We start from the raw sequence: 19,895 nt of genomic DNA on the forward strand, positions 1-19,895 counted from the left end.
AGAAACTGAAGACATTTGAAGTGTCTTCCCAGCCTGTTGAGAAACAAGAACTTTTTATGCACTGTTCCATTGTCATGTGGAAGGAGAGTACCAATCACTGTCAATGCTATCTCCCTCCAGATATTGCACACTATTTCAGATAGACGCTCTTTACAATAAAAGCCTTGATGCCAGCAGCAAGCAATTCCTGCACTGTGGAAACTGGTGCAAAAATGAGATAATGGGACCAGACAGCATGTGACGGTGGAGCCCATGGCTTTCAGTCAGTTGATTGGAAACAATTGACATTGAACTTTGCGACCTTGAGGCTGCTGGTCAATGCAGTTTAGAGCGAAGGGTGAAGAAGCCTGAGGGAGCAGGAAGAATGTTCTGAGTAGCTTCTGGGCAGTCAGGACTTAAGGGAAATTCAGCAAAGCTGAAAACATGGTGGAAGGCCTCTGACTCTGTGTTGAAGGGAAACCTTGGAAGCCACGGATAGTTCAGTGCATCTGAAAGCTCTACTGAAGGAAGCCCCCAAACATTATTTCATTGATGCAGTTGAAAACTATTGAAGCTTTGAGAAACTCAGGGCAGTACCTGCTTAGTGAAGCTAGCTGTCTGTAAAAATAAACTTGTAATCGTGCTCAAAGGTAAGTACTAGATACAGCCTCATAAATCCATGAGAACGCAGTTTCAGGGAAAAAGTTATTAAATGAATATTTCATGTCAGTTTTTACTGTGGAGAAAGAAATGGAGGCTACTGAACTCAGGGAAACAAATATTGATAAGTATTGATGTTACAAAAGAGAAAGTGTGGTAGTCTTCAAAAACATAAAGGTCATTAAATCTCCAGGAGTTGATCAAGTGCTGGGTGTCTTAGAATGCATAAAGGTGGATAAATCCCCGGAACCTGATCAGGTGTACCCTATAACTCTGTGGGAAGCTAGGGAAGTGATTGCTGGGCCTCTTGCTGAAATATTTGTATCATCGATAGTCACAGGTGAGGTGACAGAAGACTGGAGGTTGGCTAATGTGGTATCATTATTTACAACAGTTGGTAAGGACAAGCCAGGGAACTATAGACTGGTGAGCCTGGTGTCAGTGGTGGGCAAGTTGTTGGAGGGAATCCTGAGGGACAGGATTTACACGTATTTGGAAAGGCAAGGACTGATTAAGGATAATCAACATGACTTTGTGTGTGGGAAATCATGTCTCACAAACTTAATTGAATCTTTTGAAAAAGTAACAAAGAGGACTGATGAGGGCAGATCAGTGGACGTAATCTATATAAACTTCAGTAAGGCGTTTGACAAGGTTCCCCATGGGAGACTGGTTAACAAGGTTAGATGGCATGGAATACAGGGAGAACTAGCCATTTGGATACAGAACTGGCATGAATATAGAAAACAAAGGATGGTAGTCAAGCGTTGTTTTTCAGACTGGAGGCCTGTGACCACAAGGATTGGTGCTGGGTCCACTACTTTTCATCATTTATATAAATCATTTGGTTATGAACATAGAAGGTATAGTTAGTAAGTTTGCAGATGATACCAAAATTGGAAGTGTAGTGGACAGCAAAGAACATTACCTCAGATGACAAAGGGATCTTGATCAGATGGGCCAATGGGCTGAGGAGTGGCAAATGGAATCTAATTTAGATAAATGCGAGGTGCTGTATTTTGGGAAAGCAAATCAGAGCAGGACTTATACACTTAATGGTAAGGTCCTAGGGAGTGTTGCTGAACAAAGAGACCAAAGAGACCAAAGAGGCAGGTTCATAGCTCCTTGAAAGTAGAGTCACAGGTAGATAGGATAGTGAAGAAGGCATTTGGTATACTTTCCTTTATTAGTCAGAGCATTGAGTATAGGAGTTGGGAGGTCATGTTGTGGCTGTACAGGACATTGGTTAGGCCACTGTTGGAATATTGCGTGCAATTCTGGTCTCCTTCCTATCGGAAGGATGTTGGGAAACTTGAAAGGGTTCAGAAAAGATTTATAAGGATCTTGCTAGGGTTGGAGGATTTGAGCTATAGGGAGACGTTGAATAGGTTGGGGCTGTTTTCCCTGGAGCATGGAAGGCTGAGGGGTGACCTTATAGAGGTTTATAAAATCATGAGAGGCATGGATAGGATAAATAGACAAAGTCTTTTCCCTGGGGTGGGGGAGTCCAGAACTGGAGGGCATAGGTTTAGGGTGAGAGGGGAAAGATATAAAAGGGATCTAAGGCGCAACTGTTTCACGCAGAGGGTGGTATGTATATAGAATAAGCTGTCAGAGAAAGTGATGGAGGCTGGTACAATTTTAACATTTGAAAGGGAACTGGATGGGTATTTAAATAGGAAGGGTTTGGAGAGATATGGGCCAAGTGCTGGCAGATTGGACGAGATTAGGTTGGGATATCTGGTTGGCATGAATGAGTTGGAACGATGGGTCTGTTTCCATGCTATATATCTCTATGATTCTATGCCTCTAAGTGTATCCCAGGTCATTGTGGGAAGTTAGGAATGAAATTGTGGGACCCATAGCAGAAATATTTGTGTCATCCATAAACACAGATGAGGTGCTGGAGGACTGAAGGATGGCTAATATTGTGTCTTTATTTAAGAAAGGCTGTAAGGTGAAGCCTGGGAAGTATAGACCTGCAAGTCTGACATCGGTTTTGGTTAAGTTTTGGAGAGAATTCTTAAAGATAGAACTTACATGCAGTTGGAGAGACAAGGATTGATTTGGGATCACCAGCATGCATTTGTGCAAGGAAAATCATGTCTCACAAACTTGTTTGAGTTTTTTGAGCAAGTAACCAAAAAGATAGATGATAGCAGAATGGTGGACATTGTTTACATGGACTTTAGTAAAGCCTTTGACAAGGTTCTGCATGGTTGATTAATTAGTAAAGTTAGATCACATGAGATTCAGGGTGAGCTTGCCAATTGGATACATAATTGGCTTTATGGTAGGAGACAGAGGGTGGTGATGGAGGGTTGTTTTTCAGACTGGAGACGATGCTCCACAGGGATCGGTGCTGAGTCCACCTTTGTCTGTCATTTATATAAATGATTTAGATGAAAATATAGAAGGAATGGTTAGTAAGCTTACAGATGAGAACAAAATTGGTGGTATAGTGGACAGCAAATAAGGTTATCCAAGATTACAAAGAGATTTTGATCAATTGGATCAATAAGCTGAGGAGTGGTAGATGGAGTTTAATTTGGATAAATGTTAGCTATTAGCTAAACATACAAGGACAGGACATACAGATAATGGTAGTGTCTTGGGTAGTGTTGAAGAACAGAGCGACATCAGGGTTCAGGTAGATAATTTTTTGAAATTTGCATCACAAGTAAAAGACGTTTGGCACACTTGTCTTTATTGTTCAGTCCTTTGGGATGTCATGTTGACGTTGGTGAGGACTTGTTCAGAGAACTGTGTGCGGTACTGGCCGTTATGTTATAGGAAAGATATTATTAAACTGGAGAGGGTTCAGAAAAGATATATCAGGAGGTTGCTGGAAATGGAGGGCTTGAGATTAAAAAAAAACAGATAGGCTGGTACTATTTTCACTGCAGCACAGGAGATCGAGGGGTGACCTTTGAGGTTTATAAAATCATGAGGGGCAGAGGAAGGGGAATAACAAAGGTCTTTTCCCTCAGGTTGCAGAGTTGAAAACCAGAGGCCATATTTTTAGGATGTTAGGGGAAAGATTTGGAAAAGGACATGAGAGGCAACATTTTTACACAGAGTGGTTAGTGTGTTGAGTGAACTGCCAGAGGAAGTGCGGATGCAGGTACAGTTACATTTAAAACACATTTAGATAAGTTCATGAATAGGAAAGGTTTGGAGGGATATGGGCCAATTGCAGGCAGGTGGGACTGGCTGAGTTTGGGAACATAGTTGGAGTGAACTAAAACATGTATTACAGCGTAATTTATTTCCAAATTTAACAGTGATATGAAAAAGCAATGGAAGGAAACAATATTTTCCAGGCCTCATGCCACAGTGACACAGTAACATGTGAAAAAAACCCTTGGTTACATTTTAATTTATAATAACTAACAGTTAACTTGTTAAAGTTGATTTACTTGATAAACACATTACAAATATCAAAAATGAAACGTGTCTGAAACAACCAAGTAATTTAGAGTTCTGCATGTATGGGGTACTCATAAGTGAGGGAGACTTAAATGGATAAGGGTAGCTATATACCATCTGATCTGACCACGTAAAACTCAACTGAGGATCATTCTGGAACTCAAAGACACCATCAGCTTTCTTTCTCATTTAAATCAGACCTGGTAAACCCCTCTCGCTTGACTACCGCACATACATCCTCAACAAAACATGCAAGGAGCTCACATCCTCCCTTCTCTGGGCCCACGAGGCCAAACTTCTAGGACCACTGCTTGCCCAAGTGTTAGCTTCCTTCCTATCTCTCTTTTCACAATTTCCAGGGTTCTCTAGCTGTTGAGGAATGCTCCTCAGTCACTCAAACTAACCTACTGACTACACAACTTCCCTTCTCGCTGCCATCATTCATTCTCTCATTTCAGATAATGTCCCCTCCTCTCTTTCAAATCTGCTGTCATCACTGTGGTCCTCAAAAATATTAAAGGCATCTCTTGGCCTTAGTTTGCAAGGACAATATCCAAACTATCTTTCCTCTTGAAAGTTCTTGAATGTGTGCTACCTCCCAAATCTGTTTCCAGCTCTCCCAAAAACATAGAACATAGAAGAATACAGCGCAGTACAGGCCCTTGGGCCCTCGATGTTGCGCCGATCCAAGCCCACCTAAACTACACTCCCAATCAATATCAGGAAAGTTAAAGTCCCCCATAACAACCACATGATGTTCAAATCCCTCCAATCTAATTTCCACCCTTGTCACAGTTCAGCAGTGTCTCTCAAACTGACAAATGACATCCCATGTGACTGTGAAAACCTTCCCTCATTTTCCTTCTCAACCTTTTGCAGCCTCTGAGATGGTTGAATACACCACTGTCCTCTAACACCTTGGCTCAAACTCTCTTCCATTTCTTTACTACTTGGTTATTTCAATGCACTTCTCCCTGCTGTCTCACATGATTTGATATCTCTATAAACTAAAGCTTATTCGAAGTTTGCCTGCATGTGTCCTAATGCACACCAAGAGCTTCTCTGCACAACTCCTGTGCTTGCTGGCCTACACTCACCCCTATTTTAGCAATGCTTTGATTTCAGAAAAAGGTATTTTCAACTCCCTTCATGACCTGACCATTTATGTTTGCACTGCCTCAAGGGCACAATCATTTTAGATATTTGCACTCCTCTCATTCCAGGTTCAAGTATCCTCACTATTTGCGGCTGTCCCTTCAGTTGTCTAGTTACCAAACTTTGAAATACCGTCGCTATCTCTCTCTGCCACACTTCACTCATTTAAGATGTTTCCTAAAACCAACCGCTTTAACTGAATATTTGGTTTACTGCCCTCATATCTCCACTATGCGTTTCGGTGTCAAATTCTGCTTCATATTGTCCCTGTGAAGTTCCTTGGGATGTTTTCCTACATTGAAGGTGCCACAAAAATACAAAGTTATTGTTAAATCCAGAACACACAATTCATGCAGTAAAGTTTGCTCAAACCGATATTCAATATCAGATATCTAGTCAGTTATAAAATATCCCTGTATACAATGTGCTGAGTATAACCATTATGTGACACAAAAATTGGAGCTGCTTTCAAAATTTGAAAGGACTATTCATCTGCTGCAATAGATTTGCAAGTAATTGATCTGTCAAAACACATTTCCAACTGATGCCATACAGCAATCTAGTGGCAATTAACCGACTGAATAGTAATCTGATCTACTGTTCCGAATCCGACAATCTCATTTCAAGGCTTTAAGTTCATATGGATGCTGTGGAAGTGCTCCCCTGCACTGGGGCTAAATTACATTGCTAAGATGATGTGGTAGCTCAGTGGTCAACACTACAGCCTCACAGCCTCAATGAACTGAGTGTGCCCTTGGATATTATGTTAGTATAGGTGTGATTATTACAAAATATCTGATATAAATTTATTTCTAAAACGTGAGTTAATTGTGTCCATATCAAAGAAAAAGATGTCAGGTCACATTTGTAAGCCAATGTCAACTATGAGCACTAACAGGTATATGGTACAACAGCAACAGCCTTGTAGCGTAGTTGTAGTGTCCTTGCTTCTCAGCCAGAAGTCAGCGACCCAGGTTCAATTCCTGCCTTGGGTGACTGTATGGATTTAGCATATTCTCCACGTGTCTGCGCTGGTTTCCACCCACGGTCCAAAAGATGTGCAGGTTAGGTGGATCGGCCATGCTAAATTACCCACAGTGTCCATGGATGTGCAAGCTAGGGGAATTAGCCATGGGAATTGCAGAGTTACAGGGATAGGGTGGAAGGGTGGGTTTCGGGGAGACGCTCTTTGGAAGGTCGGTGTGGACTCAATGGGATGAATGGCCTGCTTCCATGCTGTAGGGATTCTATGATTCGAAGTGAGATTAAATGAATCTTTGGTTGGCAGCTATTTTAGTATAGATGTCTTTTAATGTACCTGTTGGGAAATCTGTCCTCTGGGACAGGTGTGACTTGAACCCAGGCTTTCTGGCTGAGAAGCAAGGACACTGCAACTATGTTACAAGACTGTTGCTGTTGTACCATATATCTGGTAGTGCTCATTGTTGACATTGGCTTACAAATGTAACCTGACATCTTTATATTAATATGGACATTATTAACTCATGTTTTAGAAATAAATCTGTAGCGGATATTTTGTCATAATCACACCTATACTAACATAATATCCAAGGGCACACTCAGTTCATTGAGTACCTCATGACTTGTTTTGATAAAGTAATTCAGAGAATAAGAACAGAACCCAGTGAGACTATAAAATCTGAACCTTGGACTGGATGGAAAAGCGAGAGAGGGGCATTAGAATATTGCTACCCACAAAACAATTTAAATGTAAACATTGAAAAAAACTTCCTACCTTTGAGGTACAGAAAACGTTTTTGTACAAATTCAACCTTACAACTCAAGTAATAGCCACAAAGAGTCTAATTAGTCTGAAGATTGATTGTTAAATGCACTCGTTCCTTAAGGAATTATGGAAAATTGGAACAAACCTTGGGCAAGCTGCTTTTGTCGAACATTTCCTTAAAATTAAAAGGGGAAAAACTGGAGAGAACCAACTCCAATTTCCCAGCGGGTAATCAGTGAGGACTTTAGATGTATGTATCTCTTAGTTTATCCTTACATTATTGGATCACTGTGGATCTTACCTGTACAATTTCTAGCATTTCCTCTCGGCTGATGTACCCATTTCCATCCAGGTCGTACATGCTGAATGCCCACTTCAACTTCTGCTCCAGCTTGCCACGGGATGTGACACTCAGCGCAATAATAAATTCTCGAAAATCAATTGTTCCATCAGCGTTGGTGTCAAAGGTACGGAATACGTGCTCTGCAAATTTGGAGGCATCGCCATAAGGGAAGAAATTTGCATATATTTTCTTAAATTCATCAACAGTCAGATTGCCACTTGGGCAATCTTTCAGGAAGCCTTTGTACCATTCCTGGAGCTCATGGTCGGTGAATTCTGTGTTCTCACGAAGATCCTGAAGGACTTCGGGGCGCAGTTTACTATTCTGCTTACCCATTCTAGATCAGTTGATCACACCTAGTGAGAAAGGGGGAAAGAGAACAACTTTAATTAACTCAGTGCTATAGAGGGGCATCAGTCTGCTGCTGTTAAGTGGACATTTCCAATCTAGCACTTGCTATAATTGATAGACAAACTGCTGCTTATACAGACAGCAAGGAGAGGACTATTTGAGCTGGAATTGCTCATGGCTGAATCACTAATACAGTAAAACCTGTAGTCAAACATTTTAAGTACATAATTTAATCTAAAAAGGGTGGAACCTTGAGCTGCTGGAGTCTTGTTTTAGCTGCAAACAGCTTTGGAATGTTATAGCTTAGTAAACATATAAAAGCATATTTTCCATTGCCCTTCCTGATGTTGTTCATTAATAATCCAAATGAATGCACTGTAGTTGGGTTCCAAAATGTGTGGTCAAAGTAATGGTCAGGGCTAGTGCCGATTACTCTTGTTTATGCACCAATGACACAGCAATTTCAGGTAAGAGGCGGTTACAAAGTTAGTTAAGGACATAACTGCACAAAAATGGCTCCTCATTGGATGGCTCACTACTGATATACTTTGAACAACATTAAACTGTTACATTTATCTGATAGATACATACTGAATGCAATATAGAAAATATTTTGAAGAGGTGTTATTTAAAATTGAATGTTCTTTTGAAGAAGCAAAACAACAATTAAAGCCATTTGGACTCAGGCAGTGAAAATGAACTGTTACGAGTCTCATTCCTTCAGGTTTTATTATTGTTGGAGAGTACAATTGTCACTTTTTAAGTTCCTACATTTAATAACTCCTTTGTCTTTTACTACCTTTTCTTAAAAATCAGAGTTTCACCCCTGTGAGAGGTAATTTCGGTTTAAACTTTAAGATGTGCCTGGACCACAGACTGATCTATAATAAAAGACAAAACTTTTGTTTCTTTTCTAACAACCATTTTATATACTCAAAAGTAGAGTAGTTTAAATTGTGCAGAATGCTGACAATTTGTGAGCTATAGTGAAAGCGAGCAGGCTCTTGATTAATGCAGCCATTCACACAGCAGAGAAGGATGAGTCCTTCGCTGATAAGACTCCAGGATGGGAGTGCGACTTGAGACATCTGTTTCGAGATTAAAGCTTTTGACTGATAAGACTACAGGGTGAGAAAAACAACAAACTTTGGAGACTCTGGAGCCTTTTGTTGCAGACTTTGTGATAAAAATAATGATGTTTTTAAGAATGTGAACCTCATGGCTTGTTGGAGCCAAGGAAAGGAGGGACTTGTGCTGTATATAATGGGAGACTTTGTAAGCCTCAGGGCGCTTCTTCTCAGAAGAGTGCCCAACTCTGCAGACTTGCTAATAAAACTTTGTTTTCCTGAATTTGTCTAACTTTGTTTTCCTGAATTTGTCTAGAGCGATTATTGAGAAGCGATTTTCGTTTCTAACAACCCCCAAACTCCAAATTGGTTTTCTCTCCCTGTCTCTGATTTGACTTGGAATTGTAAATTAGAGTCACATTCTTGGTTTTTCATTTCTCAACCCTTCAAGCCAATTGCTGAGTGAAGGAGATACACATGGCATTCTAATGATAATCACTCAGGTCCCAAATGTTCAGTCTCCCTCAGTGCAAAACCTTCAGTTTGGACTTTCAACAATGTTGACAGGCAAATCTAAACAACAGCAGATTTTGTTCAGTGGCCTGCAACAGCAAACGATAGCCCATTATCAAGATGTCTATCACTAATCTAACCACCCACACAACTCTAATGTTCAGCATTGGGCCAGAAGATCACAAAGAACATGGACTTCTGGAACTTGGCTGTCAGTACTTCATTTTATAGAAGTAACTCTAGTCTTGAAAGGGAGGAAAAAACAGCCTACCTAAAAAAAAATACTGATTAGTTATCACAAATAGATGAAAAGTAGCTAACCTCATTAGAGCCAATAACAGATACAGATGAGCAAAGTCTATTAAAAATATATTGATGAAGGGCTTTTGCCTGAAATGTCGATTTTCCTGCTCCTTGGATGCTGCCTGACCTGCTGTGCTTTTTCAGCACCACACTCTGAACTGAAAGTACACTGAGCCTATTCAAACCTCAGAGCAACCAAGTTTGGTGATCAGGCCAGTGGACAGTGTGTTTGCACTTGTGTCTGGAAAAGGAAAAATGTTTGGGACAATAGCACCCAGAAAGCTTTTAGCTCTGAAGTATAGAGGTAGAAGCTGTAACACAAAATGGCTCAAATTACCTTCTTGCCTGAACACCTGACACCCTCAGACGCAATGTTAGCGCCCAGATTCAATTGTTAATTTTAAATTAGGGATAGATAAAGTTTGTTAAGCAAAAGGTATTCAGAGACATAGGTCAAGTCAGGTATATAAGCTTAGGGCACAGTTTAGCCATCATCTCATTGAATGGTGGAACAGGCTGGAAGGGCTAAATGGCCTATTCCTGTTCCGAATGTTCCTAAGGCTGATCGCCTATTTTGCCAGATCACGTCCTTGACAGACACAAAACTGAATCAAGACAGTGGAACTTCTTCCTCTTGACTTATCCATGGCGTTTCTCACCCTAACCCTATTCTTGGCATCAGAATCAATTGATTTTTCACTGGAATTGCAAGGCAGCATAAAGGGTATGTCAATAAGATATAAAAGATTTCTACCTTCTCCTTTTCACAATGTCTAAAATTTAAGCATTATCTAGGCACTACTCTGGGCACTAACAAGAATTTGATTTTTGACAACAGACTTTTGATTATGTGCCAATTTGCATTATTTGCAGGAGAGCCAGTTGGCTAGTTTTCTGTGTGGTGGAAGCATTCTACTATGAAGTGGAATCTCTGAAACCTTCTCTTTTATCCATTTGTTAAAACTGCAGATCATTTGCACCTATTCCTCCAGTGAAATGAATGTCAGAGTTTAATCCCCGCGTTTCAATGAGATTTTTGAATTTCTTTTTATCGATTCTTTCTTCTCCTATTTTAGGATGCGGCCCATAGATCAAGTAACTCATAAGCACATATACTGATTCTCCCTTCATACATTCGTCCACCTTTTTAGAAAAATCCTGGCCTAGAATAAACCAATGGATTTGCTCCTTTTTCTTCTCACTGTTTAAGACGTGGATTATCAAGTTGCGAATAGGAAAAAGAGATGGATAAATTAGTTTAGGTCCCTGGAGGGTGGTGATTAGAAGACAACAGTATCAACAGTAAACATGATCAGTTTACATACTGTTGAAGACAATGCCCTGCTCACTGCTTACTTATTTCACAAAGGGAGAATGATCAGGGAGATCAACCTGGGATCTCTTGCTTCATACCTAAAAAACTGGAATGTCTTGTTTGACGAATGACATTTGGCAGACTGGCATAATTTGAAAACTCCTTCAGCAGATAAAGATTTTGGTTAGGCTGAAGTTCACTTCCTTGGCTTAATTTTCCTCATCACTTTTTGTAGCAGCGCAATAAATACCACTTACATAATTCTGGGGAGATCTATCCAGTTTTTCTTCGAGGGTAAAAATTTGCAAGGAATTTCATAAATACTTTATACTTGTTCATTATTTAATATGTGGTGATTAAATTACCACATATAATCCAAGATCTTAAAATTAATTGGAACAAATGCTCAGTGAGTTAGACTTTAGTTACTGACAAAATGATCTCAAAACTCACTTTGTGTTAAACATGTGATGCTCCTTTGCAACATGCTTGGATCTGAGGATGTAATCTTATTTTTTTCAAACTGCCATAGTTTCAGCATGCTACTAGTGCTTAATGGTGCTGTACTATAATGTTACTATTTTAAATTTATCAATGCATACTGTTTAGAAGTATCATTACAATATTAAAATAAGTTTTTTTCCCCAACAGAGAGTCATGTTTAATTTTTTTGAGCGAGCAGCTCATTTCAGAATAAGAGACCTATTTCCTGTATGATTAACAAAGCATCCTGAAGAAAAATTATTTAGTAACTATTAATATTGGGGGAAGGAGATGAATGGCACACCATTTTGGCTTGTTTTATAGACAAGTGGCGAAAGGTTTGATACAATTTATGTCACTAGTGTATAGCAAGGCAGAGCAACTTTTTTCAGGCTGATGGAAGCTTGCTCCCTTATACATACTGTGCAATATTTGCTTTATAATTTTATTGCAATTAAAGTGAACAAAGTTTCATGGAAATTTCCTTTCCTTCGGAATACCTTAGCATTGGTTGAAAATCACAAGCTGAAAAATAATCAGAATAGCGAATGTTGTCCCATTGTTTAAGGAGGGTAGCAGGGATAATCCAGGAAATTACAGGACTGTGAGTCATACGTCAGTGGTAGGGATATTATTGGAAAAGATCCTCAGGAACAAGATCTAAATGCAGTTAGAAGCAAATGGCCTTATTAGCAATAAACAGCATAGCTTTTATACAGGGGAGGTCGTACCTCGTTAACTTGATCGAGTTTTGAGGAGGTGCTGAAGATGATTGATGAGGGAGAAGAAGTTGAAGTTGTCTACATGGACTGCAGTAAAGACTTTGACAAGATCCCTCATTGCATGGCATGGATAGAGTGGAAAGCATGAGACTTCTTCCAGGGTGAAAGGGGGCACAGGTTCAAGGTGCGGGGGTGGGGGGTGAGTTTACAAGAGATGCACAAGGCACGTTTTTCACACGAATGGTGGTGAGTGCCTGGAATGAGCTGCCAGAGGAGGTGGTGGAAGCAGACACAATAGCAGCATTCAAAAAACACTTGGATACATACATGAATAGGAAGGGACTAGAGGGATACGATCCTGTAAGTGAAGACAGCTTTAGTATGGAAGGACAAAATGTGTGGGCGCAGGCTTAAAAGGACCAACGGGCCTGTTCCTGTTCCTATTGTTCTTTGCCATCTTCATTCATGTCAAAGGATATTAAGTGTTTCACAACCAGAGAAGTACTTTGGAAGTATAGTCATTACATTAATGTACAGCACACAGCAGTCATTTTGTAGACAGAAACCTAACACATACAGCAATGCTCAATGATCAAATGAAGGGAGGCAATGATGTCATCAAATTGTTGATAAACCAATAATCCCAAGACCCAGATAATATTGTAGGGACACGTGTTTGAATGCCATTGTAATTGGTGGCATTTGAATTCAATAAAAATCTGGATTCAATTAAAACTCTATTGATGACCATGAAGCCACTGGCAATTGCCAGACATATCCAATTAATTCACTAATGCTCTTTGAAGAAAGAAACTGTCATCACTTGGTCCAGCCTACACGTGACTCCAGACCTACAGAAATGTGGCTGACTCTTAACTATCCTCTGAGCAATTAGTGATGGGCAATAAATGTTGGCCCAGCCAGTGATGCCCACATCCCATGAGTGAATAAAAGAAATAAGATAACCTATTTATGACATGTGAATTGAAGGTACTTGAGTCAAACATCTCATCCAAAGGATAACACTACCTCATTATTGCTTTAGAAATCATAGAATCCCTACAGGAAATGGGCCATTTGGCCCAACAAGTCCACACCAACCCTCCAAAGAGTAACCCGCCGTTAAAGTGTCATATTTGATTTTAATGCTGAAGTCCTAGAGTGGGACTTGAAACCACAATCTTTGATTCTGATGATTTAAAGTATTACACCTGCTACCCACTGTGAACAAGCCATTCGGAGTGGAGAGTAAGTAGTGCTATCCTGTCCCTTTGATCAAACACTTCAAATCAAGAGAGTAGTTTTTCAATTTATTTTTAACCAAAATAATATCTCACAAATCTAACATCTTTAAATAGCACAGTTGCTTACAGTCACTCAAATAATGTTCAGTAGAAGAAAATTAAACACGTATTATACAGTGGCATATTCGAAAGGTTATTTTAAACCACAGCTCAAAGGCTAGTTTAAGATACAATATAAAATTCAACAGATGTCCAGGAAAAAATCTGTTATCCCAATGTCCCAAATCACAGCAGACATATGATATGTGGGATAGGGTGGTGGGTGTGGGTCTGGGTAGCTATCCTCTTCAGAGGATCAGTGCAGAGTCAATGGGCTGAATGGCTTCTATATGTACTGTTGGAATCCTATGACTCCATAGGTTTTAAATTCACCAGCATCTGATGGTAGTTAAAATTAGCAACACATGGCCAAACGGAACACAAACAACGTTTAAATGAATCTCATGAAACTAAAATCCTTATAGAAGTACAGTATATTCAAGGCTTGAATATACCAACAACAGGGAATAAAAATCAGTGAAGCATACATTCCAAGCTAGAAAACTAGTAAAAGCTGACCAATGACCTTAAAAATGTTGAAACAGTTCTGCATAAATGCTCATGACATGTAAAACAAGTTATTACAACAGAAGTGCAAAGGGAGCTAGATTTATGTTTTAAGATGAAGGCACATAATTTACTCATATTGAAGAAACTAATTCATAACTGAATGCCTTATGACAAATGCTTTTGTGCAATTTCCAGCATTTGGAGTTCACACCAAACATAAATTTAAAAAATAAAATCTATTAAAAGGACAGAAAATGAATTTCCAAATGGCAAATACAGAATACCTTAATTGAAAATTTGTCATTTGAGAATTAATTTGTCTTTATATTTAAAAACTTCATTAAGCACTAGTAAGTTGTCTAAGTCAGGGAGTAGGAAGAGTCAGCCTTGGCTCAATGGCGATCAGTGAGAGAAGGTTGAAATCTTAATTTAGCATATCTAGCCCAAGAGTACACTTCAGTCATAAGGAAACATCATATTCTGGAGACACTAAACTGAGGCTTACTATGCCCATTCAGACGGACATTCATAATCTCACTGTGTTATAGACCCAGCTGATGTTATTATTGGACAAGTCATGTCCCAGTCAGAAATCTGGCTTGACAGGTCATATTTTCATTTGCTCTTGTTTAATTAGGTTGTTTTTCACTAAAATTCAAGCATGCAAGGCTACAGATTTGATTTCAACAATATAACAGAAATTACGCAAAAGAAATGAAGACACAAATATAAGAAACCAAAATGGTTCACATACAACACAACTTGATAAATTTTGAAACACAGTAAAATACAATCCCATCTGTGCCTCCACCATCACTTTACAATATCCAAACACCAGAGAGAATTCCCTTCTCTATCACATCTATAGGCTCGACTTAAGGGTTTCTTTAAATTCCTTGAAAGAAGGCCTTGAGATTTTGATAGCCCCTAACATTCACACAACTGAGCTTACATTTTAGCAGCTTTGAAAAACTTTCCATGGTTGTAACCAAATACATCTGGTCTAGAACTTCAAAACTCAAATCCTTATTTCTTAACTGCTCTGAATTAACTCTTTCCTCTAAAAGAAACAATTTCATGCATCTAACTTCAAACAGGGCTTCTCCAAACTGCCAAAAAGCTTTCCAGGCAACTAGGTTTTCCATAAACCAAAAATAAATCAATTCCTTCCTTTCTACCTGAAAGCAAGTTAAAGCTCTTCAGCGTGTCATCTGTTCACTTTAATTTCCAGGATCTCACCCACGACCGATCAGCCTAATCTCGGTAAGACCCATTAATCCACTATCAAGGATGAGATTTCTGAATACTTGAAAGTGTATGGTAAAATAGGGCAAAGTCAGCATAGGGAACATCAAGCCTGACAAAACTGCTTGAATTCTTTGAGGAGGTTTGGAGGTGTAGTGGACAGTGAAGAAGGTTACATCAGATTACAACGGGATCTTGATCAGATAGACCGATGAGCTGAGGTGTGCCAGATGGAGTTTAATTTAGATAAATGTGAGGTGCTGCACTTTGGAAAAGCAAATCAGAGTCGGTCTTATACACTTAATGGTAAGGTCCTGAGGAGTATTGCTGAACAAAGAGACCCTGGAGTGCAGGTTCATAGCTCCTTGAAAGTAGAGTCGCAGGTAGATAGGATAGTGAAGAAGGCATTTGGTATGCTTCCCTTTATTGGTCAGAGTACTGAGTATAGGTGTTCGGAGATTATGTTGCGGCTGTACAGGGTTCGAGTTAGGCCACTTTTGGAACATTATGTGCAATTCTGGTTTCCTTTCTATCAGAAGTATGTTGTGATATTTGAAAGGGTTCAGAAAAGACAAGCATATTGCCAGAGTTGGAGGATTTAAGCTATGAGGAGAGGCTGATTGGCTGGGGCTGTTTTCCCTGGAGCATCGGAGGCTGAGGGGTGGCCTTGCAGAGGTTTATAAAATCATGAGTGGCATGGATAGGATAAGTAGACAAAGTCTTTTCCCCTGGTATGGAAGAATCCAGAACTAGAGGGCATAGGTTTAGGGTGAGAGGGGAAAGATATAAAAGGGACTTAAGTGGCAACCTTTTCATGCAGAGGGTGGCTTGTGTATGGAATGAGTTGCCAGAGGAAGTGGTGGAGGCTGGTACAAATACAGAATTTAAAAGGCATTTGGATGGGTATATGAATAGGAATACGGGCCAGGTGCAGGCAAATGGGACTAGATAGGTTAGGATATCTTTTCGGTATGGACGAGTTGGACCGAAGGGTCTGTTTCCATGCTGGACATCTGTTTGACTCTCAGTGACAAGAAAGTTAGACCAAGGAGAGCCAATGGATGTTATCTACCTGGACTTCAAGATGGTCTTTGACAAGGTGCCATACAGGAGGCGACTGAGTAAGATAGGGACCATGTTATTAGAGGTATGGACAGAAGCATGTCTGACAGAAAGCAGAGTGTGGGGATAAAAGTGTCCTTCTCAGGATGGCAGCTGGTGACAAGATAAGGCTCAGTGTTGGGACCGCAACATTTCATTTTATACATTAATGATCTAGATGAAGGAAGTGAGGGATTTCTGGCTAAGTTTGCATATGATACAAAGATCTATAGAGGGACAGGTAGCATTGAGGAGGCTGGGAGGCTGCAGAAGGATTTGGACAGGTTAGGAGAATAGACAAAGAAGTGGCAGATGGAGTATAATTTGGGAAAGTGAGAGGTCATGCACTTTGGTCGGAAGAATTGAAGCATAGACTATTTTCTAAATGGAGAGAAAATTCAGAGGTCTGAAGTGCAAAGAGACTTGGGAGTTCTAGACCAGGATTCTCTCAAGGTAAACTTGCAGGTTGAGACAACAGTTAAGGCGGCAAATGCAATAATGGCATTTATTTTAAGAAGACTTAAATATAAAAGCAGAGGTATACTTTTGAAGTTCTGTAAGGCTCTGGTCAGATCACATTTAGAGTACTGTGGTAAAAACAATGACTGCAGATGCTGGAAACCAGATTCTGGATTAGTGGTGCTGGAAGAGCACAGCAGTTCAGGCAGCATCCAAGGAGCTATGAAATCGATGTTTCGGGCAAAAGCCCTTCATCAGGAATAAAGGCAGTGAGCCTGGAGAGAGTACTGTGCAGAGTTTTGAGCCTCATGTCTCAGGAAAGATGTACTGGCCCTGGAACGTGTTCAGAAGAGGTTCACGAGAATGGTCACAGGAATGAAAAGTTTTACATATGAGGGAAGTTTGAGGACTCTGGGTCTATACTCAATGGAGATTAGAAGGATGAGAGGGGATCTAATTGAAACATACAGAATACTGAATGGTCTGGATAGAGTGGATGTTGAGAAGATGTTTCCATTGTTAGGAGAGACTAGGACCCGAAGGCACAGCCTTAGAGTAAAGAGAATACCTTTTAGAATAGAGATAACGAGAAATGTCTTTAGCCAGAGAGTGGTGAATCTATGGAATTCATTGCAACAGAAAGCTGTGGAGGCCAGGTCATTGAGTATATTTAAGACTGAGATCGATAGGTTCTTGATTGGCAAGTAGATCAAGGGTTACGGGGAGAAAGTGTTAGAATGGGTTTGAGAAACGTATCAGCCATGGCTGAATGGCCTAATTTCTGCTCCTATGTCTTATGGTCTAAATGGGCGCCATTACAAACATATTTCTATTACCACCTCAGGGACTCTCACTCTCTCTCTCTCTCATTCTCCTTTTTATTAAAGAGAATCTTGGTTGCAGAAATACTGACAAGTTAATCATTAAATCCCTTACACACAGATCAAAAACCCACATACAACTAGTTCAACATCTAAATTCTATAAAAAGTTATATTAATGTATAAATAAATTGTGCACCTTGACTTCCTGAATATAAATAAGGCCAATATTTATCACACAATCAGTATTAATGTTCTGTTATCTCATAGTGCTCAGTATTTGCCGACATTCAATGGCATTTAAAAGTAGTTTATTGTTTATCAAGCGCTTGGGCCAGCAAAGGTTGGAAAATAAATGCAGCTTCTTCTTAACTTTTTGTCAAATTATTCAGTCAAGGAGACCTAGAGACTCATTTCTCAAAAGTAAATTCAGATTAGCGCAAGGTAGGTTGGAGTGACTTATAGACAGAATATTTTGTCTTATATACAAACAATTCTCACATTCCCAGACTTGAGACAAAAGACTAACTGTGGAAAACACAAATCATTTAGCATTTAAAGGTGACCATCATATTAATATATAAAGAATAGTACATTCAATTCTCTATCCACAGATGCTTATATATTTCGAGTAAGTTTTAGTTTTAAGCTTCATGTTGATTTTGTCATGCTAGTTACTCCTTGGCTTCATAGTTTCACATACCAGCTTTTAAAATCCCAGGTCATTCTTTAGACATTAACCATTGAACTGTAATGATGACCTTTGCTGAATAATAGCATGCTCAGTATTTGCATCTAATGTGATTCCAACTTTTTTAGCTTACTGTAATTGTTCTCCCTGTACACATCCAGCTGACATTAAACAAACAGTCAGTTTGAAACATGAGGCATTTATAAAAACAGTAAGCTCCCATTGAATTATGGAGGAGCCAACCATAACAAGATGCTCAACTCAAATCTTGGGAACATTCCACATAGTTGCTAAGTGCAACATCAAAAACAGGTCTGAGAAAATGATGACTGATTGTTGAAAACACATCCGTTAGGCTTTAACTAGAACTCCAGATACATAATGCCAAAAGTAAGACATTCTTCCATCAAGAGTCACAACAGCAAAGCTCAAACAGTGCATCACCATCATCATTATCATCCTGGAACATTGAGAGTGAATGTGGGAGATCCATTTCTATCACATAGAAATTTATTGATGTTTGGGCATAATATTTCTGAAGTTGTACCACTCTTTAAAATTGACTAAAAATGTTAAAATCAGTTTTAATTGCAAGGAGTTAAGGGAATTTTGGTGATTGAATTTTGCTACTCCATCTACTTTTCTGTTAGAACATTTAATCTATGGGCTTGAATGGCACAATTGAACAAAAACTGCAATAGTTCATTGAATGTCTTTAAGCTTGTTGTTTATAATAGAAAGAGGGCTTTTTGTTATTTTCTTCAAACAAACATCTATCACACTGTGATATATGGCTCGTTGTGGGACCACATCTTACGTGATAAAACAAAATGCAGGGCATTCTCTATTTTGTGATGTGAAGCCACAACAAAGTAATGTTCCTGATCCAGTGATTCCAGTTGGAAGTTACAGTCAAAGGGTGTGTGGGTCAGATATAAGGTTACAGCGCTGCAGCAACAATTTTCCAATCCCTTTAAATGAGGGTCAATATGGGGGTTTGAGTATGCAAACTTAACTTTGTGTGACTCTGAACCCTGGGTTTGGGAGCAGAATGGGCCATTCAGCCTTCATAATTGCTCCACCATTCGATAAGACAATGGCTGATCTGGCTGTGATCCCAACTTCACTTTCCTGTCTGCCCCTCATATCTCTCAACTCCCTTGTCTATCAAAAATCTAACTCAACCTTGAATAAATTCAAATGACCCAGCCTCCCCTTTTTATGGAGAAGAGAATTCCATGGTTTTCTGGGGAAAAGAATTCCAGAAACTAATAGTCATAACATAGCTAGATTAGTTGGATAATGATTACAGTAACATTTCCCATTTTTGTGTTAAAATGATTAATCCTGCTAAAATGAATAAACACACAAGCCCCTTCCCAGGGATAAAAGAGAGCCCAGCATAGACATCAGCTTTGATAGAAGCACAATCTATTCTTTCCTAGACATACACAAACAGTTTCTATGATGACCAAATCTTTCCATTACTGTCATTATGGATTAAATGGAATGTAAATATTAAGAAGATAGGATAAATTATAGTTTTAAATGTTACAGTTTTTGCTAGTATTCATCTTAACCCTAACAACTCATTTTTGAAATGCCTTTGATGACACAGGGGTTATTTCTTATGAATAGAATAATGGCTAATTTCCAGAA

The 19,895-nt window shown here is 39.4% G+C and overlaps 1 protein-coding gene across 3 annotated transcripts in view; it reads right to left on the bottom strand.

Annotated features, from left to right (window-relative positions):
• Positions 1-19,895, bottom strand: part of LOC122563655 (hippocalcin-like protein 1) — a 149,843-nt gene that overhangs the window by 44,591 nt on the left and 85,357 nt on the right. For 2 of the 3 annotated variants that reach the window (XM_043717677.1, XM_043717676.1), the window contains exon 3: positions 7,272-7,669. The exons of the other annotated variant lie outside the window; for it this stretch is intronic. In XM_043717677.1, the coding sequence (XP_043573612.1) occupies positions 7,272-7,649 (378 nt within the window). In that variant the 5' untranslated portion in view covers positions 7,650-7,669. The remainder of the gene's footprint in view (positions 1-7,271; positions 7,670-19,895) is intronic. 3 annotated transcript variants of the gene reach the window in all.

The sequence above is a fragment of the Chiloscyllium plagiosum genome, chromosome 27, assembly GCF_004010195.1.
Source record: "Chiloscyllium plagiosum isolate BGI_BamShark_2017 chromosome 27, ASM401019v2, whole genome shotgun sequence".
In the NCBI taxonomy this organism is placed as follows: domain Eukaryota; kingdom Metazoa; phylum Chordata; class Chondrichthyes; order Orectolobiformes; family Hemiscylliidae; genus Chiloscyllium; species Chiloscyllium plagiosum.